This window comes from Pagrus major, chromosome 21 (assembly GCF_040436345.1).
Source record: "Pagrus major chromosome 21, Pma_NU_1.0".
In the NCBI taxonomy this organism is placed as follows: Eukaryota; Metazoa; Chordata; class Actinopteri; order Spariformes; family Sparidae; genus Pagrus; species Pagrus major.
Window position 1 is genome coordinate 29,842,554 of NC_133235.1, and position 22,169 is coordinate 29,864,722.

The following is a 22,169-nucleotide window of genomic DNA, read 5'->3' on the forward strand; positions in this document are numbered from 1 at the left end:
ATGCTTCTTGATCTGTTTAACTTTCTGAGGCGACAGGAACGAAGCTCAGTCGTGTCAGTGAATGACCTGGTTTTAATCTACAAGTCTGAGCCAGTAAATATTGTTCACATTGTGTTTTTGTCTGGCCCAAAAAAAGTAATATCAGACGCTTTCTCTGCAGCTCGCAAAACTGTCTAGTAAAGCCCGCTTATGTTGACCCGTTTACATCAGCTCACCCTCTGAGGACGGCCGTGACTGATGACTGCATCAGGAGATTGTTTGGTCTGTCTGATGGATGATGACAGGCAGAGCACTAAACTATTAGCTCAGAGGAAACAGAGGTCCTGATGCAACGCTTCTATAAATAGTGTCCAAAATAAAAGTAACGGCAGCTGGATGTTTCCTCTCCTCTACTACGACTTGAACTATTGACTTTGGGCAAGTGTCTGATTAACATTCACGGTGATTAACAAATACCAGACACGCCCATCACAGACATGGAAACCTGTTGAACATTAAAGATGCTTTCCGTGCTGCAGGTTCATCCTCAGTCACTAATGAAGATGGGAGTCATTTCACTGAGGTTTATGTGGCAGATACGACATGTGTGGATGACTCCATGAGAACATTTCAGATGCTCTTTGCCACAGAAAGTAAAGCACTCGTGGGAGCCCGTCCACACCCAGTAACAATCTTTTAACAATGACGAGCTGCTCATGGCTGCTGACTTTAATCAACTACGGCTCCCATTAGTTCAGTAGAGAAGCTTAAAACACGAGATGTGTAACAACAAATATATTAATTTCCTTAAAAAAACAGTGTTTCCCACACATAGACTTTACGTGGCCGGGTTATTAACGTCCATCCAAGTGTAACTGGCAACCCATTTTAGCATTTTATGCTTTTTTAAATTGTTTTTTATCCATCTGAGAGAACGAAACCATCCGTGAAACGTTACTTTTATCCCAATTTTGACATTAGAAATTGTTAACATTGATTACATTTGAATTACAGTGATATGGTAAAATATGCTTTAACAAAACTAAATGGAAATGAAAGAATGAGACCTAGATTGCAAATAATTATTATTTTCATTGCCGATAAATCTGTCGATTACTTTCTCGATCAGTTGTTTGGTCTTTAAAATGTCGGAAAATGTGTTTCCAAGAGTCCAAGATGACGTCCTCAAATATAAATTCAGTTTACTGTCACAGAAGAGGAAAGAAACCAGAAAATATTTACATTTAAGAAGCTGCATCACATTATTTTGACTCCCCCGCCCAAAAAAAAATGACTCAAGCCGATTAATCAATTATCAAAATATATAATTAACAGTACAGGGGGACAAGCTATTAAGGCCACCACCAGCCGGGCCACTGAACCCTCAGGTCACCTCCGTCTGTAATGTGAACTTTTGTCTTCCATCTTTATGAACCTGCACAGGACAACGGTACATTTCCTCGATGAATAGTTTTAGTTATCCAACATTTAAAATCTATTACCATCAACCTCAATAAAGCCAAAAAATGTAAAAACACTCTCTGCTTTCTACACACATGCACATCAGTTTCACAGACAACCTACAATTACGTTTGGCGGCCAACCCCGAATTAAGAGGGAAACACACTAATAGAGGCCGTTCGGAGGTAATTCTACGTCTGGGTCTCGACAGCAGGAGGAACAGAGTCGTGCGTTTCAAACTTTTCTTAAAGCGGCAGCTGTCGTGAAACCGTCGCCAACAATTCAGGACTCCTTCACAAATTTAATCTGTGTTACTGAAACCATTAAGGATGGTCAATAATCAAGGACAAATGACAGATATTTGATGGTTTCGATCATGTATCATTGTACACTGAATATTTTGGGTTTTTTTGGGCAATTTGAAGACGTCGATTCTGTCTCTGGAAAAATGTGATGCACAGTTTTCCCTCTTAACATTTTATAGATTAAACGATTTACGAAGAAAATGGCACACTAATTGACAATAAATTTATTATTAGTTGTATCCTAAAAATAAACGGCTTTGAAGAATAAAGTCTAAAGAGCCGTGATTCAACGTCTGTCAGCACCAGGACGAGCAAACAAAGACAAAGGAGCTGCTAAACCATCTGAAAACAACAAAATATAATTGGGATTATAGTAAATAAACATTGTATTTTTCAGTCCCAACAGTTTTTCTGACGAGGCCTCAGTTTTCCGCTCCAGTTTCTTCAGTAGAAAGTTCATTATGTTGGTGTCGTCACGTCCCACGAAGGCATCAGAATTAAAATCTCGACTGCAGATCTACTGAACCCAACATGAACGTCTCTATTTTCAGTCCTGGCATTCACGCTCCAGCAAGGAAGAAAATGTCACACCTGTGATCAATAGTGCCACTACAGACTTATGAAAAGAGTGAAATAAAAACAGGTCATAGTTATTTAGTTACAAGAGTTTGTTCTTTTTTCTGCCTCGTGTTTCTTTGTGAATCACTTCTCTATTATATTTAATCTGTGTGGGAAATCGGCGCCAGTCAAAAGGGGGCAGCGGCTGGCATGACGCTCTCTGCCCAGCCGCCAGGTTGGAAGTTTACCGATGACGACTTGGAGGATGTTTTCTAAAAAATCCAGGCGGTTGGCACACGGCCTCTGACTGATAAACAACAGAAAAAATGTTCAACTTCCAGCCCTCTAGTGTTTCCGAGTGGTATTATTGTTGGCACCGCCGTCGCAAAGACAACCTGATCGTTTCTTTTTTCCCCCTCAGAGTCACGACTACCAACAGCACCGGACAAAATGAGAGTTCATTCATTCATTTAGTCGGTAACGGAGACGTGAAAGCGGACAGAAACGGTGCCAGTCAGCCTTCATTTTCCAGGGAGATTTCGTGCCCAGTGGCAGAAACAACTGCACAGTGAAAGTGAGGTTATAAAGAATCAATCTAAAGCCCGACGGTGTCGTTACTCTATAGCCATTACGTTCTGCTGTGAACTTTTCAATTTATAATAAAACATTGAAGAAAAAAAACATCCTACTGCCAGTTTAAGTTGTCCTTGATTGATCCCCGTATGGAAATGCGACACCACTTCATGTGGGTTCACCAGCTAAATGATACAGATCCAATATGGAAAACAAATAAAATTAATTCTAGAGGATCACAACACAATAAAGTGACATTTCTTTATATAAGATGGGAGAAAGGTTGGCATGACAGCTTAAAACAAACAAGACAAAGACACAACTACAAGTTGACAGCTTGTATTGACATAAAAAAAAACAAGCTGGCATGAGTCAAACTCCCTTTACAACGCTGTTAAAACTCCTGCCAACTGCTGCACAGTTTGCTAACACTTGTATGTAAACTTCTGCTCAACAATATTGACACTAAACATCTGAAGCCACACAGCACGAATGTGTCTGAGCCAACAGACACACAAACAATCTCCAGCCACAAGTGTTTAGTCTAAATTCAAAGTCCAGTTCAGTGTTTAGCTCTAATTTAGTCTTGATAAGACCGTCGACTGCCACCTATAATCAGAAGATCATTCCTCGATCTGATGCCACATTTTCCTCAATCAGCAGCAAGCGACTGCAATAAAAACACACAATGACTAACTGAGTGAGAGGTGCGACAGCAGGTGCCTCACGCTCCACTCTGTTGTTTGTCCGGTTACACAAATCAAAACGTTGATGACTTGGAAATTATGTTTTAAGAAGTGAATCAGAGAAAACGTGTAGTAGAGCTGCACAATATATTATTTCAGCATCAACATCGCATGTAAGTCACATCACGGGGCGTTCAACGTCAAGCAGGACAAATTAACACCGCCCGGTGCAAGTTTGTTGCTGCTTGATCCGAAAGAAAAGCTCGCACAGTTCTCATTTTCCATGATAAATCAGCAAGAGAGCATAAAACACAATTATTCTTGATCAATTTAATAAACAAAACAGGGCCTAGTTTGGTTGTTTGATAAAATGTACTCCTCCACAAAATCTCCTGATCATTATACGATGATTAACTGCTAACAAATACAGCTATTCAAGTCATCAGGTGAAGATCCTTGTAGTTATCTCAATATATATCGCAAAATAACGAAATACTGTCAAAGTCAGTTTCTTTCAACAACGCGCAGCTCCAACCTGCAGGTACAAATCTGTATTTTGCAATTAAATTTTAGGTTTCCAACAAGTCTTTTCACCAGATGTAACCGATATTTAATCAATAGCTCGACTTTTTCCAATACCACGTGTTTAAAATGACAAAATATCCGCATTTAAAAATATCTTATTTGTAAAACACTAATATTTATGCTGTCATATCTTTACTGTTAACATCTTTGGATGAACACAATCATTGTGGGGAATGTTGCCAATCATTGAGCAGTTGTGGTTATATTGGATTTTTATACAGTTTTTGAATTAATCTTAATTTGTCAGATATTTAATTTTGAAATAAGTCAAAACACAGAAAAATAATCATCTATTGCTAATTGTTGCCGTCATTATTAAGTCACCATTAACTGAGAAAATAAAAGATTAAAATAATCGTTAGCTGCGACACAAATTTAATTTACTGCATTACCTGAAGAAACACGTCCCCGTTTGTTTTTTTTCCATATAAAGTTTTGATTCATTCTCATTATATAAACCACGATGAAGGATTTTACCCATAATGCCCATTCAGAGTGGGAAATGCTCCAATGCTACAAAAGTTTATTTAACTCTGACCATCAATCAGTTACATGATTATTCACTTTCAGAGAAAAAGAAAAAGGTTTCATTTGTTTCCTTCAGTCATTTCCACAACTTGAGAACATTTTGGGAGTTTTTCATGATCAGTGCAAAATGAAAACAAACGTTGTGTTGTGAGGAGAAAAAGGTTAAAAAGCAGGAACGACTCGTGAATCACGTGTCGGCGAAACTCACCAAATGAGAGTTCTCTTTTGCCTCTTGCACTTGCTGCACCTGTGGTTCAGCTACAACTTTCGTGTCCTGGTCAGAAGTCATGAGCCGTCTGCTTCTTGGCTCCTCAGGGAGAAGTCTCTGTGTCACCAAGTAAGCTACAGGGGGGCAGAGGGGACAAACAAAGTTAGATTCACGGATGAGATGTTTGTCACAGGACCGTGGCACAATATCAGCTGATACACGTGTAAGACGAAGGAGGACAGGGGTTAGCGTCCGATAGTTACTTCGTGAGAGGCCGTCTCCGCCTCCCGACAGAAGATTGTGCTTCTTCATACGCATGCGACTTGTTTTTATACAAGTTTGAATAGAAAGATGGATGAAAGACTGCAAACACCCACTGCTCACATTAAATTTTAACTGTCGAGGATCAAACGCAATAAAGCCGACTGTTTTTTTCCATTGTGGTCCTCGTTAAGATGAGAGAAAGGTTACATCAACGAGACCTTTGGGTTGGTAAAGAAAGACAAAGCAACCATACGACTACAGTAGTTACTCGACTTTTACTACTCCGGCGCAGAACAATCTGCGTTGTAATGAGTAAAATAAAAAGCCCAACACAAATTTACAGTTATATTAAAATCACATCAATCTCACATGAGAGATTTGTTTTTATTAATTCGTCTTCGTGTCCAAAAGCCTCGTTTCTCCTCTAAAAGTCGGCTGCCACGTCGACCTCGACTCTCGGCACGTCATCGTTCAAGACCCCAACAGAAGAGACGAAGATATTTTGGTTCAAGAGGCTAAATTTATGTTTAATGTCAAGATTAAGCTGCAGTAAATCAGCTCCTGCCAAAACACAGATAGTTTTCTAAAGTGCGTTCAAACCCACAGTGGCCACAATGTGTGAAAAATCAACTCCTGCAGGTCCGACTCGACCTGCGAGCGACGGGAAGCGAGGAGGGACAATATCCGACAGTACGACAGCTACTGTGCACAAACCAGTGACAGGAGGAAAGATAACACAGTCTTTACCATCGACACTGCATTTATGTTATCTTTGTGTGGTGACATCGTGTTTGTACACAGATGTTCATTTAAAGGAGTGTTATTTTGTTTTGATTAACGTTTAAACTTTGATTGTCACCTGGAATTATTGTGTTCATGTATGAAAAATATGTTGTAATTCCTGTTCGCTGGTTTACAGTAAATGAGTTTCTCTCAGAGCTGAGCTCAGACGGGCTCCAGGTAACACAAGGTGGAAATAATAATAAATAATAAATAATAATAAATACAGAGTACTTCAGTACCAAATTATACTTTTAAAATCAAAGCAGATTTGTTAAAAATCTGATGTTTTGTTGTGAAAATACTGATTCATCCTGAGAAGGCAATGACCCAGAAAATAATGTGTGATCATCAGGGCGGCAGCTCACAAACAGGACTCACTTCTGTTCAATACTTTAATCGTTTACTCCTTGAAATTATTAAAAATGGCATTTGCGCGACAGAATTGTGAGCAGGAGAGCTGAAACTATTAGTTGACCATCATAAAACACCAGTTTTGATTATCGAGGAACCATTTGAAAGTTCACCGGTTGCAGCTTCTCACATGCGACAGACGTTTAATTTAATTGTTGAGTATTGTCCTGATTAATTAATTAGTTGTTTGGTCTATAAAATATCAGACAACAGTGAAAAATGTGTTTCTGTGTTTCCAAAAGCTCAACTTGTCCTCAAATGTCTTGTTCTGTCCACAAACCCAAAGATATTCAGTTCACGTCCACAAAACATTTCTGGAGCGTCACAGAGAAAACAGCGTTCTGCTGAACATCTGACGTAGCTGGAGACTCGATTTAAAACATAAAATAATATAAAATGGCTTCATACGGCTCGTCCAGTGTTGTCCAAGTCTCCAAATTTAATTGAAAAGATGTTTTTACACCTTTAACGTATGATGGAGTCAAGTCTCCAGCTACTTCAGGTGTTTAGCAGAACGCTGCGACGCTGTTTTGCTGTGAAGCTCCAGAAATGTTTTGTGGACGACGAGACTTCACCTGACTTTCCATCAGCATGGAGGTGAGGAGATGATGACTAGACTTTACTTTTGGGGTCGACCATCAACCTCCACAGTGAGTAAGAAAGTGTAGTAAACCCGTTACAATGACGCCTGTCTGCACTTGATGTTCTCCATCAGTCAACTAACGTCGTGTGGATCAACATCACTGCTTAATCTCCAAGTCAACAGTTTCAGCAGCAGCCGTCTTCTTGGTTAATCCCTTTCACTCCGTCTGACCTCAACGTTACATATTTACGGGGAAACGAGAGGACGCCCACCGAGTCCAAACATCACTGGAAACACCTTCTTTTCTGTCCAGTTGGAGCCGTTTGTAAAGCAGCGATAATCCGGCCCAACAATCGGCCGCCTGTCTCTGACACGGGCCTTCACTGTGTTTGCATACAAAGCAGAAAAAGAATGGCATGGCTGTAAAGCTGGTGACCTTTGATCCACATACTGATTCCCATACACGACGTGTGTGTGTGTTTGTGTGTTTGTGTCATGCACGGCGATGAATGGGGCTAAACACAACTCTCCATCAATGACAGCCAGCTAACCAAACAGCTGTCGTGTGATACACTCCTCTGAGCGCTGGATGTAACTTCTGGGACTCTTGTGTGTTTTTTCAGCCACAACAGAAAAAATATAAATATATTTTTCTTTGCTTTGATTTCTGTGCGTCATTCAAAAACCCCTCCTACTGATCTGAACCTGGACGTTCACATCCCGCCCTGCTGTAAATCCTGACGGCGTGTTGCGTTCAGGAAACCACGTACGGCTCCTGTCACATATAAGCTGTGTAAACTTTAACTTCACGAGGGATTAAATCCTCCTGGATGAGTCACAGAAACCCTTTTCCATCCGTTTATCCTTTGAATTAAACACGCCAACAGTTTTTAAGATCCACGACTTCGACTGAAGAGCGACGACATGCTACACGCCAACAACACAGGGGAGAGGGAAGTATCCGGTTTTATCAGCGGTGTCAGGTTCTGATACGACATGGATCTCGCAGTACCGTCGTCACCATCACAAGTGTTTTAGCGTATTAAAAATAGCGTGCTTTGCTGAGGCTGTGATAACCTGCAGTTAAATGTCCAAACACAAACTCATAAAACTTCAGTTACATCCAGTACCAACTGTTTTCACAACCAGCGCCGACTTCAGTACCACAAACACCTGGATGGTGAACAAAGCGCCCCAAGAACCGACACAAACGTCTTCGTCTGCTCCGACCATCCGAGGAAGCGAAGACCCAGTGGATTAACACCGACGCCGACATGGACCATTGACCTCAGACCACTTTGTCAACGAGGCCCGGCAACGTAAAAAGCAGGATGCGGTTCAGAACTGAAGCAACGTTGGAGGACAAAGGATTAAGAGTCCACTGATGAAGAAGCAGCTGATATTATCGACCCATCGTAGATAAATCGGTGTAAATGTTCTCGTTTGTTCTCTAATTAAGCGACAGTCTGGAGAAACTGTGTGAACGTTAAGCCTCGGATTAAATAACCGGAGCAGAACCGGGTTAAACGAGGGGGAAACTGTTTTTCGCGTTGCTCTTTTTGCTACTTAACGCGGTAACGCGGTCTCAGCCGGCTCGGTTGTTGACGCTCTTCTGCTCCGTGATGTTTCTGGTGCTGCTGGATGTAAATGTGCCGACAGACCAAAGATAAACTGTGATATTTATTTATTAACCTGCACGTGTGGGCCTATACCTGAAGCTGACTCCTCTCTAAAGTCATATACGTACATTTGTTTGAGTATCCCTTTATTTTTTAACTACTGTGATGTAGATTTGAGGTCTCATGTAATTTTAAACTGTTTGGAGTCCGGTCCTTCAACATGCAGCTGTTCAGCGAGTGACCCGGTCCAACACAGGCTGGAGGGCAATCACAAGACTCCCGACAGCATTTTGCAGTGAAGTTTGACCCGAAACATCCAATAAAACCGGAGTGACCCGGGTTACAGCACATGTCATTTCCTCTACAGATGCAGTGAGTCACTTCAGATCGTCTAGACAAGGCCTGGACCAAAACACAAGCTCTGCTCCTCCTCCTCCTCCTCTGCCTTGTTTCCACCCTGCATAATCACAACAGGAGATTTATCACCCGAATGAGACTCTTGTTGTCCCAAAATAAGCCCGAGGAAAAATGCAACAGGGGGCCAAGCGCGTGTATTTTTAGTCCGGTTGGGTACCGCCGGTGGAGGATGGGTCACCAGGCATCTTACATGTCCCTGTGTGTGAGTGTGTGTGTGTGTGTGTGTGTGTGTGTGCATCCAAACGCACGCTCCCGCACGCTTCCACATGCGTTTGTTTGGGCTCAACTTCACCAGTCAAACCACCGCAACTTCTCCCACAGACGCAATGCAGGCGTATTCAGCAGCTGACACAGCCGAGAGGGAGGCTGCAGCTCACGCATGCCATGCCCATGCCAAAGGGCCATGCACGGCGACACTCCTTCAGCACCGAGCAACACGCAGGCTGGACCGGACCGGACCGGACCGGACCGAGGCGCAGCCTGGATGCGGGCGACAAGTCCACGAAAATGGGAGGCGTCACCGCCGCCGACGGGCCGCGGCGTTGTGTTTTAAAGTTGACCACGGCTACAAAGTAACAGCCCGGTTAGCTAGCTTGCAGCAGCATCCAATGAAAGATGGCGACCTCCGGCGTGATTTCGCGGATTCCCCAACCCCCCCCCCCCCCCGCCTCCCCTCCCCTCATCGTTTTGAATCAAGCTAATATTTAGTTAGCAAGCGAGCTAACTCAACCCGACTGTACAGAGCTGCGATGTGACAAGCGTGTGTGTTCGCTGACCCAAATGTCCGCTAACTTTAAAATACAGTTTCTTTACTCACCTGTCGACTCTCACTGCTCCGGCGATGCAAATACTCTGGTGGTAGTGGCAGCTGATGGTGGTGCTGGACTGAGGCCTTCAATTGGCTTCCAGGCTAAATACGCAGGGTATTAGCTAGCAGGCTATATCGAGCACGCTAGCTAGGAACAACCGGCTTACCGATCTGAACCTCGCCGCAAATAGTCTTCAGATTTCAGGGGGGGGAAACAGTCACGAGCAGTTGCGGGGCAGTGACAAAAACGACGCCCCCCAAAACTGTCCGCAAAAAAAAAACCGGGCTCTCCCCCGACCAGCACCGCAAGCTAGTTAGCAAGTAAGCTAGCTAAGAGTTAGCTAGGTGGCTAGCTAGCTAGCTTGCCGATCAACTTTGTGCAGTCGGGCTCGATAAATCTGGCGCCTGAGAATTTCACGCGAAGCAAATTCCTCACGGTCGACAGCAGGCTCCGCGGGAGGGGAGGTCGGAAAAACAACCACGAAACCCTGAAAACCGTAGGAATAAACGGTGCTCGTCTCAAAAAGCTTCCGATCGATCAAACACTCGTTACGGCTAAAGATGAGAGAGAAGCGGGGCTCGGAATGGAGAAGTCGCCGTTTCCTTTCCCTTTCGTGTGCAGCACAAAGATCGTCTATAGTGTCGTTGATGGAGAACTCAAAAAAAAAAAAAAAGGGCCAGTCCACCACTCCTGTCTGCAGAAAGTGTCCTGTGTGTTGCCTTCAAGCAAACTTTCCACTGTGCGAGCCTGTCTGCAAACTCAGAGGCAGTGTCCACAATGCTTTAACACACTGGTGCATGTGAAATCACACAAAATATCTTCATGTAGGTGTTTTAAGTCGAGGAGGCAACAGAGACAAAGAAAGGGTTTTAATTAGAAATGCAACTTTTAATCTGTTTATTCAAGAGTTATGTTGAGTTTTTTATTATGCTATTATTTTCTAGGTTTCCTGCCAGTTTATCTTTGTACTCTCTCTCTCTTCCTGGCCTCAGAGGACAGTGGTGGAGGAAGTGTTGAGATGCTTTACTGGTTTAAAACTGGACCTCTGTCATGTTTGGCCTCGCTGAAAACATTATAAAATAATTATAATAACCGAAGCAACAGAGGCTGAGATATCCCTGGATCCTACACTTCCCATAATGCAGCTGAAACCATCTTTCATTAGACCTCATCAGATAAACAGTATTGTTTTTTAACTCCACACCTTTGGTTTGTAACAGACTCACTGTGATAAACTGTATGGTCTCAAATTTAAACTCAGACAACCATAATAACACATCAGCACTGATATAGAGTATGTTACAGTTTCCAGAGGCAGATTGTGACAAATAAACTGGACTTGATGTGAAAACACAGTGAAGTTCCCCTTTATTTCAAGGTAGCAGTGCAATAATGTAGAAACTCTCAGTTGCAAGTTAAAGACTTAAAATAAAGGATCTATCTTTAAGTCTTTTAAATTATATGTAGATTTTTTTTATTTACCTGTTTTTTTTTGTTTGTTTTTTTAATTGATGATCAAACTATTTATGGACATCTTCTATAAATTCCTTTATTCCACTGAACTCCTTGGCATATTTTATTTTTTATTTATTATTCATTTATTTTTATTTTAATTCAGATAATCTGAATCTGAAAGACATAAATCACTTTTTTTTTGGCTTTTGAAGACTGTGACCACCCTGGACGAGCTTTATGGAGCCATTTTAAAACAAGTCCCTTTCCTGTAAAGTACAGACGTATTCAGAAAACATGATATTAAAAGTAAAAGGATTATTATTATTATCCTTATGCAGGAGAATGGCTCCTGTCAGAAGGCGTTTACGTCACATGATGTCATCTGTTACTGATCCATAAGCAGCATTGTCATGTCGCAGTTTATACTGTTGAGCGGTGTGATCCATTAAAGGTGCACTATGTAACTTTCCCAGCCCGTCCTCATCAGAGGTTCGACGCTAACACGAGTTTAATATTTACATTTGTTGTGCGTGTTGAACTTTCTCATTGCGGCGTTGGTGTATGATCTGTATTCTCTGCAGGACGTCCAGGTGAGATGACTGCTGATTTTCTTCTCGCTGCACCATAACTCGAAACACAAGCCGGTTTTTATCTCTAATGTTGACAAATACCTCTGTAAACATATGGATTTAAAGCTTTATCTCTTTTATGTTTACAGGCCTGTAAAAGTTGCAGAGTGTACCTTTAAATAGCTTCATATTTTGTATGATTTTAATTTAAAGAGTAACTAGTGACCACAGCTGTCACATTAATGCAGCTAATATTCGCTTCTAAAATGCAAATACAGTATAAAATAGCATTTTCTGTAAATACTCATGTAAAGTAAGTTTTATCTTTCCATATATGGGAAATATGAGCCTACATTTTAAGATATTTACAGTTTTTATTGATTAAAAGTTAGTTTCGTAGCGTGCTGACAAAGCAGGTTGTTCTCACGTTGCTTGAAATGTTAATTAATTACCATCCGGTACTGTATTATATTTACATTTAACCCAGAACACGGAGGGAGTCGGCCTGACGAGTGGGCGGGTTGCAGGAGAAGCGAAGCCGCAGCGGAGTGAGACCTCCTCGTGTTCGCCCTCTCTCTGGCGCAGTGCTCAACCCGGAGCTGTCACACGGAGCTCGAGCGCCCGCCCCTCCCCCTCCCTCGCTCTCACAGCGGGCCGTCCTGATTGGTCGAGACTGGTAGTGGGCGCACGCGGACTCACTCGTGATCCGCGGGAGTGGGTGTGGCCAACGGACGCAGGCGACCGTCGATTGGCTGATTCTCGGTCACCGCGGATCACAACAAATATGGAGGGGAGTCATTTCCGGGTTGGGAGGCGTCTTTTATAATAACCCAGAGAAACTCTTATTTTTAAAGGATAAGTGGAGATTTAATGAAGACTTTTATTAACAAATGACACAAAATGACCCATAAATACCCAAAACAATAATATATTTTTATTTTTATTTACAGAAATTCAAATTTACAAACAGTAAGGCAACAATTAATTACAGTTTCAAATATTGTTTTTTAGAGCGAACAGACTCTCTGAACACATAAAACATTAAGACAGAGACAATAAAATGAGGTAAAAACAGGGTAGAACAAAATTATCATTAAAAAAAGAAACAAGAGCATAAAACATGTAGCTGAGATTATCAAAACATTGCACATTAGGTCTGGTTTTGTGCCCGAGCTCACATTAAAACCACGTGTTTACTTTAAAGTTAAGTGAGCTTCTGATTACAGCGTCCTTGACATTTCTTGTAAAGCGAGCGAGTCACCATAAACAGATCTTACTAGTATTAATTTCCTCCTAATATGTGCTGGACTTGATTTAACTGTGTGATCACTTTAAAAATAAATAAATAATTAAATATTCTGAGGTACTTTATTGATTATTTCCTGCTACTTATTTCCTCCAGTCCACCACATTTTTGTGGCAAATGTTGTACTTTTAACTTTTTTACTGCATTTATTTAATAACTGTAGTTGCTAATTACTTCACAAAGTAATTCATTTTTAATTAAATATTTTAGATTTAAAAAAACACTGATTCTGATAACAAAGATGCTGAATATCGGATCAGATAATCAGCCAGGCCGATAATCAATTATAATTGTACTTTTGATACTTATGTAGGCCTATCTTAATTGCCAGAAAATTACGTATTATTTATTTATGCTGTTAACCATCGTCAATTATTACATATTGCAATATTACTCAGTATCTACACTGTAGTTATAGTGTAGCACAAGGCAACATCTTTCCATCTCTATTACTATTTCTATTTCTGTATGTATATGTACGTTTAATGTTGTCGCATATGATACTTTTAATGCACATATTGTTCAGAGTTGTTTACAGTTGCTGTTATATTTCAGTATGTTTTATATTCTTGTACTTTATATATTTTATTCTTACTCTTACATCTTATCATCTCTCTCTATTCTGATAATTAAGTAGGCTACATTTAAAATCAGATACATGGCATCTTTACTTTAACTCAAGTTTGACTTCTGGGTACAGATAATTCAATTATCTCGTCCAATGAATCAACACATTTCTATATTAACACTTTTTATATTACAGCCGAAGTGACCGATATTTTTTAAATAAAGTACTTAATAAAAATATAACGTCCTGTAACTTGCTGCACTGTTGTTTTAGAAATATAAAAACACACTTCAGATGTAAGTGGTCACAGTGGTTGTATTTCCCTGCTGCACCTGCTTCCGGCCGCCAGGGGGCGCTGCGCAGAAAAACTCGCCCGACTGTTCTCAGCGTCACTTCCGGTTGCAGCGGAACGAGGAGCGCTCCTTTCCCCGAGCCGCCAGCGGACGCAACGTGTCGCGACAAAATGGCACTTTATAACTTTAAGAAGATTATGGTGGTTCCCACCGCAAAGGTGAGTTTCATTCAGCTCCTCTGACGTTTTAAATCGATGTTGTTTCGCTCGTGTTGTTTTTCAGCGCCGAGAGACAGAAGAAGAAGTAAAAAACATGGTGGGAAGGAAAACACGTGCTGAGCTGTGCGGAGAGACAGCGGAGGGTTTCCGTCTGTCCGCGTGCTCATGCTGAGTTTTGACTTATAATATCAGAGGAGGATAAAAGAGGGAAAGAGAGGAGACACTAACTCTGCTGTCTGACGAGTGTGAGGCTCTGTTTTTACCGTGAATGAGCGCTGACACAGTTGTCATGCGCCCAGATGTGTCCCACACCAAACTCCGTTCGAAAATCTGGAGATTTAAGCCTCCAGCGAGCAATGATACTTTACCCAGCCCGGTGTCTGTGACATATACTGGACGTCAAGCTGCACATATTAACATTAAACCCTGATTAAACTAAACTAAACTGCTTGTCACCTGTTACTCCACCGGTGTTGGCCCATTTAAATACCACGTTGCAGTTGTAGGCGTCAGAATGAAGTCTGAAGAGTTGGGCTCTCCCGAGCAGAAAACCTGCCATGTGTATTATTTGTATGCCGAATTGACAAGAAGACACGGATTGCTTATGGACATAATACTAAACGTTGTTTTGAGGTGTTTGTTTTTGCCGACAAGCGATTTAGTATTAAAACTGACGGATTTCCTAATGAGGTTTGGCAGGACTCTCCATGAAAACGGTTTACATGAGATTTTGCCAGGTGGAAGCAAAGAAAATGGCATTTTTGGGTGGATAAATGTCAAGTAACTGTTCCAGTGCCTGATAAACATGAACTACAAGCAACACAGTACTTTTAGCAATGTTTTTAAAGACTTAATCAGGTAATATTATCAAAGGCAAAAAAGTAGAAGAAAGTAAAGGTCAGTAAAGTGGTAATGAATAGCTGCTTTATGTGTTTTTCTCTGAGGTGAATAATGTTGAAAAAAAATGTCCCCATCACTAAAACCCTGTCCCTTTTCCCTGCAGGATTTCATCGACATCACTTTATCCAAAACACAAAGGAAGACGCCCACAGTGGTGCACAAGCACTACCAGATCCACCGTATCCGTCATTTTTACATGCGAAAGGTGAAGTTCACCCAGCAGAACTACCATGACCGCCTCACACAGATCCTCACCGACTTCCCCAAGCTCGACGTAAGTCAAGAAAAGTCTGAGAAAAGTGTCTTGCGCAATTTAAATAAGCATTGTCCATGATCTGTTTGTGAAAATGTTGTTTTCCTGTAGGACATCCATCCATTCTACGCTGATCTGATGAACGTGTTGTATGACAAAGACCATTATAAGTTGGCCTTGGGACAGATAAACATCGCCAAGAATTTGATCGACAAGTAAGTTTGTTTGTTGTTTGTTTCTCTTGCACAAGTCACTGTTTCATTTCATGCTCACTGCCCACTTATTTTCCAATGATCCTTAAAGAAATGGAAATGTTAACATGTCAGTGTGTCTCACTCTGACTGGATAAAAGCTGCTCCAACCCCCTGAAAAGTAAAACCAGCTCATGCGTATTGAAATGTTGGGGGTCCGTTAATACACACAAATATACGTGAAGAAGACAGGTGCTAAAAACCAAAACAGTGGACAAACTTATTTTTTTCCACCTCCCCAGTGTTGCCAAAGACTACGTGCGTCTGATGAAGTATGGAGATTCTCTGTACCGGTGTAAACAGCTGAAGAGAGCCGCTCTGGGTCGTATGTGCACCATCCTGAAACGACAGAAGTCGAGTCTGGAGTATCTGGAACAAGGTAACGGAGACGAGAGGATGTCCTGCTGCTGGAGGGCTTTTAAAGAGGCCTTTGTAGCTTCATATTGTTCAAATGTATCCATCAGATTTAGTCTTTATTACTGTTGTCAGGTTCATTTCTTTGTGGTTTTCATGAGCCTGTTTTTACACTTAAATCTTTCTTTAATGTGTGAAAATAATCTCTTGTTGTCTCTCTTCAACAGTCCGTCAGCATCTGTCCCGTTTGCCGTCGATTGACCCCAACACCAGGACCCTGCTGCTGTGCGGTTACCCCAACGTCGGCAAGTCCAGTTTCATCAACAAGGTAAACATCTCTCTGAAATAATTAGATAACAGCCGTGTCTTAAAAGTTTGGAAAATGTTTAATTTCAACCGTTATGTTTTCAAGGTTAGGATTGTGCTTGAATTAGAGTACACTCATTCAAAAAATCCTTCATTTTCAACATGTTTGATGTTTCATCGACAAAATCACTCATGTAAACCAAAAACCTTTTGATATTTGAAATGAAACAATGTTTCACGATGTGTTCGTTTTTTTCATGTCTTAAAAAGTTTATTCGCTGTCATATAACTCTGCTGAGGCAAAATCAGAAGTCTAAGTAATACAATATTTTCAAAGAGCTGTTCGTAGTTTTATTCTCAACATCTTTGTAAATTGTTGATGAGTCTGTCATCAGATTCAGGGTGTTTCAGCACCCGGACCTCCTTTTTATCTGAGGTTCTAGTGAACACGGTGTAACTGTGTTTAATGGTCTTCTTTGTCAGGTGACCAGAGCAGATGTGGACGTCCAGCCGTACGCCTTCACCACCAAGTCTCTGTTCGTGGGTCACATGGATTACAGATATCTCCGCTGGCAGGTGAGAGGCTGCAGCTGTTGTTTTCTCCTTCACATGCGTTTTTGAGATGAAGCAACCTTATGAACATGAACATAGATGAGTGCAATTCAAAGAGTCTGGGATTAGTGACGTTGCTGTGTTCACGTCCACATCAGGTGACCAGTGTCCAAACTCTTAAAAAATAACAATAATAATTTTGCAAATATCAGGACAGAAGAGTAACTAGATTGTGTTAAATAAGAATTGCAGAGGTTTCACTGTGTTTGTATCATTGCCCTGATTTAACAATAGAATATCGTCCTCAATGACCTTTGTCCTCGTCTTAAACTCGCACATGAAGAGCTGTCAGCATATTTTTATAAGCGAAAAGCTAAATGAGTTGCTCCCATTTTCTAAGTCCAAGTGAAACACCGGAGACAAAAGGCTTCATCCTCTAAATAAGTGAGCTCCAATTTGTTGGTCTGTGTTTGTGAGCGCTACATGTTTCAGTTTGGCCTGTTGAAGACACACCTGCTCAATCATCACGCTGTTTAATCAACATCTTGATCTGCCGCACCTGTCAGGTGGATGGATTATCTTGGCAATTACAAGTTCTCTCCAACACGGATTTTAACAAGTTTGTGCTCAAAACTTGAGAGAAATAAACATTTTGTTTGCACAGAAAAAGTCTCCTAACTGTCACCTGAGCTTGTGAGAAATTGGAGCAAAAACAAAAGTTGTCTATATTTTTGTTGTGTAGATCAAATTACTGCAAAGCCATTTTATACCCACGTTTCCCTTATTATTATTCCACGCTTTATCTCTGTCACCCCAGTCATTGTTATTTTAACAATTTCAATTTCAAAGATCTTTATTGTTATGGGAAACAGATGTTTACAACGCCAAAGCAAGTGAAAAAAACAAAGACATAATAAAAAATGTACTTTGCAAAATTAAGTGTAAAACAGAAACCATAAAAAAATATACATAAATATGTTAACTCTGTGTGTGTGTGTGTGTAGGTGGTGGACACCCCTGGTATCCTGGACCACCCCCTGGAGGAGAGGAACACCATCGAGATGCAGGCCATCACGGCTCTGGCTCACCTGCGAGCGGCGGTTCTTTACGTCATGGACGTGTCGGAGCAGTGCGGTCACACCCTGCAGGAGCAGCTGGAGCTCTTCAACAACATCCGACCACTGTTCGCCAACAAGGTCAGACCGCTGTCAGGATCTGTGAGAGTAGCAGAGACTACGTTACTCATCATGTGATGATGATGTCATGAAACTGCAGACTCCTCTTTGTCTGATTATGGTGGAGATATTTCGGCTAATGTGAGGCAAACTTTGCTTTCACAGATTTATCAGCACAATAGGAACAGACGTGTTTCTCATACATTTAAAACGGTTTTCAGATTAGAACTGGCTCTGAATACTGAACTCTAGCACGCAGAGTGTAACTTGAATCCATTCACTTGGAAGTATCCTGCTTATTGAGCAGGTCTGTCTGCAGGTTGGTTTGACGGTTTAATATGTTTGAGTGCTTGTAATTGTAGTAACGCTGGTGTCTCGCTCCCTGCAGCCTCTCATCGTTGTGGCCAACAAATGTGACGTGAAGAAGATCAATGAGCTGTCTGAGGAGGACCAGGTGGGTGATTTACAGTTTAGACTTGATCTCCGTAAAACTTCTCACAGGCTCCGAATGAAATCAGGTGGAAATTTTCCTGGATGAGCCTCTATTTTGTTTTTAGTGACATCTAAACATTAAACTCCAGAAATGGACTGTTTGTTAGCTTTCTTACAATGAGCACCAGGGCTGAAGGTTAACGTTTGACTGTTTTTTCCTCTCAGAAAATCTTTGCAGATCTCTCCACTGAGGGAGTCTCTGTGATCGAGACCAGCACTCTGACCGAGGAGGGAGTCATTCAAGTCAAAAATGAGGTGAGACGCAGCAAACTTCAGACTCACTCTGATCCCCGGAGGTGTTGGTGTCAACGTGTCTTATTCTGGATGTTGTGGCTCACGGTCTCTTGTGTTTGTCAGGCCTGCGACCGGCTCCTCGCCAACCGTGTCGAGACCAAGATGAAGGGCAAGAAGGTCCATGATGTTCTCAACCGGCTCCACCTGGCCATGCCCGCCAAGAGAGATGAGAAGGTAAATATAGTTGTATATTCAGAGAGCTGCTGCTGCTTCTCAGTTTAGCTGTTTTTTAAAAAAGTATTTGTATTAATTTTCTTTCGTCTGTCATTTCCAGGAGAGGCCTCCGTTCATCCCTGAAGGAGCCTTGATGCGCAGGAAGGCGATGGAGGTGGACGCACCCAAACGCAAACTGGTACGTCTGGTGTTGACTTCAGGGTTCCATTAAAACTAAATGCAACACATTTAACAGCTCTCTGTGTGGCCGTGTAATAAAACATTTGATTGTTCATCGTGCAGGAGAGAGATCTGGAGGTGGAGCTTGGTGATGACTACATTCTGGACCTACAGAGTAAGACGAGTTATCATTTTAATATTCAAGCTGCCACTGAGAATTTGTAGAAAGTAAACGATCATAACTTCCCTGTTTTGATTTGTTCTTTTAAGAATACTGGGATCTGATGAACGAGGATGAGAAGAACGATAAGATCCCTGAAGTGTGGGAGGGCCACAACATCGCAGATTACATCGATCCTGACATCATGAAGGTGAGTCTCTGCATCTCTTCCAGGTAGACTGTAATCACCACAAACACACAGCTGTCTACAATGTTCTTGGGTGTGGAGACAAGAGTTTCCTGTGGCTGATCTGCCTGAAGCTTTTAAATAAAGTCACATGTAAAACCATAAAGTAAAACTATATTTTAGTGTTAAAGTCACAGTATTCTGCAGCTAGGGGTCTCTGAAACATGACAGTAACAACAGGCGTAGTTTGGTGATGTCATGAAGTAGCGTAGGATCATGGGAGTCATCGTCATGATTGTGCCACTAGCAGCCTGACAGAGGCGTAAATATGTTTTGTGCAAGTATATTCCTCCCAAAAACATGTCAGCAGCTCTGCCCTTAACTTTGCCTAAACCTCCCTAAAAGCAAAAAAAGGGATCCAGATTCCCTTTTTTCCTAAAAGAACCAAGTAGAAATTGAAAGGATTTTTTATGAATTATTTGTCCGTCTTATTAACGTCTCGAGGTCTTTATTTTCTCTCTAACAGAAACTGGAGGACCTGGAGAAGGAGGAGGAGCTGAAGGAGCGAGCCGGGGAGTACGACTCCGACGACGAGAGCGAGGACGAGGAGATGCAGGAGATCCGCGTTCTGGCCAAACAGATCAAAGAGAAGAAGCAGCTCCTGGTCATGGAGTCCAAAGAGAAGGACGTGCACGGGCCTCGCATGCCCAGGACCGCCACCAAGGTGAGAGGAGCCGGAGCTCTTCACTGCCGTATCAGCATTTGTGTTTATTTCAGCTGATACGTGACAAAAAAATAGAAATAGTCATTTTTTAAAAACTGTCCAGTGTAAACAACGACATGAAGAAGAGCCAAATTTAGTGTTTGCTGCACACATACTGTGTAATCTGTTTCATCTACATGTTGGTATAATCTCATAATTTGCAGTCAAGAGAGAAATCTGAATTTTTATGTTTGAGGAAAATTAGGATTTCAGGTGTTAAAAGGTGTCTTTTTTTCAAAATAAAATGCTTTGTTTGCTCCTTGTGTTAGACCACCAGACTTCAGGAATCTGAAATTTCAAGGAAAACAGAGAAATAGTTAAATTACATTTTAAATAGTTAATTTTGACTCCACCTTTTATGAGCATTTTAATTTGAAAGGCCCCTCAAGTCTCATGTGTCACCTAGTGGAGACTCTTACACAAAGTGTCCCATAATGCCTCCATTTTAGATGTTTTGAAGTCTACTTTGCATTCAGCCCCTCACCTCGGCAGTGATCATGCTATGATTTATATAATGACTCTGTATCTGTGTTTGTGTTTGATATGTACAGGTTGAAAGAAAGAAGCTAGAGAAGCAGATGGGCGGCCTCGGCCTCGACATGGATGACAAGGACGATGTAAGTTTATGTTTTTGGTCATACAGTAACGTACAAGATGCGTTAAGACTCGTTAGAGCTGCAACTTTTTATCTTTTCCATTGTCATCTCAATGCAAGACGTGACAAAATTGAGTCTTTCACTAAATAAGACCTTGAAAGTCATGAAGTGGTCCTTGTAAATGTCTGTGGGTACAGAAATGGTTTCTCACACACACTTTTCTCCCATATTTTCAGAGCCACTACGCTCAACAGGCTCGACGGTCCCGAAGCATCGCTAAGAAACGTAAACGTGAAGTTTCAGTTCCTCCAACGTCCAAAACCCGCAGCCAGAGCGCCTCCCGTCCACCAAGAGACAAGTCTGGTTTACGGGATCCAAAGGTACGTGAGAACGTCTTTAAATGACTAAACTGTGCTGCAGTTTAATTCCCTGTATATTCCCAGAGTTTCTGAGGAAGGCAACATGATCTCAGTACATTTAAACATTTAAATGTCATTTGTATTTCATTTTCTACTTTGTCCTCAAATGTTCTTCTTTACTGTGTTCCTTAGATGGCAAAGAAGGCAAAGAAGATGATGAAGAACTCCCAGAAAGACATGAACCGCCATGGCAAGAAGGGAGAGGCAGACAGACACGTGTTCGACCTCAAACCCAAACATCTCCTGGCCGGGAAGAGGAAGTCAGGCACCAACGATCGAAGATAAAACTGATTTTTTTTTTCTGGACTGTTGAGACCTGGACACTCTTTTGTGAAAGAGAGGCTTCTGTGTGGAGACATCGTAGTGTTTGTGTCTTCGTCCTATACGAAAAAATAAAAAGAAGCAAGAGAAGAACATGAAATCTTTCCTTTTTAAACGAGCTGGTCCCTTAATATTGTGACACGGGAGCGTCGGCCTTGAGGATGATGGTGTCATAGAAAACTATGAAGCTTCTTTGGAAATGCACCAACCCATTTAAATGATTACTAATTATAATAATAGTGTGTCTTATGTCAGCTCTTGAGGTTTTATTCATAGAGGTGACCCTTGCATTTCTGTGAAGATATAAAAAACAGAAGTATATGGAAAAGCAGAGACTCAATAACGAGTTGTGTAATGGTTAATGTCTTATTTTGTCTCATTTTTCTGCAGTTGCCATGATCACATTTAGCCCTGATTAACATATAAAGTGTAGGTGTATGTGATTTCACGTGGCGATAGCAGTCATGTGAACGTCTATGCCTTACAGCTTGTTTGTGGCTGGGCTTACTTTGGATAAAGTGATGATGATACTTCCTTGAAAAGTCTCCCTTTGAGAAATCTTCATTAACAGGGGAGCCAAATAAATATACACCTGAACTAAACGGTCCGTCAAGTTGTCTTACCTCTTTTTCAGA

General features: G+C 41.5%; 2 protein-coding genes across 6 annotated transcripts in view; one reads left to right on the top strand and one right to left on the bottom strand.

The window, feature by feature from the left end:
* LOC141016544 (la-related protein 4B-like) overlaps window positions 1-10,328 on the bottom strand; it is a 45,217-nt gene extending 34,889 nt beyond the window's left edge. For all 5 annotated transcript variants that reach the window (XM_073490970.1, XM_073490969.1, XM_073490968.1 and 2 more), the window contains exons 1-2: window positions 9,778-10,328; window positions 4,884-5,017 (exon numbers count right to left, since the gene is read on the bottom strand). In XM_073490970.1, the coding sequence (XP_073347071.1) occupies window positions 4,884-4,964 (81 nt within the window). In that variant the 5' untranslated portion in view covers window positions 4,965-5,017; window positions 9,778-10,328. The remainder of the gene's footprint in view (window positions 1-4,883; window positions 5,018-9,777) is intronic.
* A 3,735-nt stretch (window positions 10,329-14,063) lies between these two features.
* gtpbp4 (GTP binding protein 4) lies at window positions 14,064-22,136 on the top strand. The gene is made up of 17 exons (XM_073490892.1): window positions 14,064-14,178; window positions 15,182-15,352; window positions 15,443-15,546; window positions 15,825-15,961; window positions 16,164-16,264; window positions 16,726-16,818; window positions 17,799-17,990; window positions 18,358-18,423; window positions 18,627-18,716; window positions 18,819-18,929; window positions 19,030-19,107; window positions 19,212-19,263; window positions 19,359-19,459; window positions 19,962-20,159; window positions 20,750-20,815; window positions 21,031-21,174; window positions 21,346-22,136. Exons 1-17 carry the CDS (start codon window positions 14,131-14,133, stop codon window positions 21,496-21,498), a joined length of 1,905 nt encoding a protein of 634 aa, XP_073346993.1. The 5' UTR covers window positions 14,064-14,130; the 3' UTR covers window positions 21,499-22,136.
* Window positions 22,137-22,169: the final 33 nt, after the last annotated feature.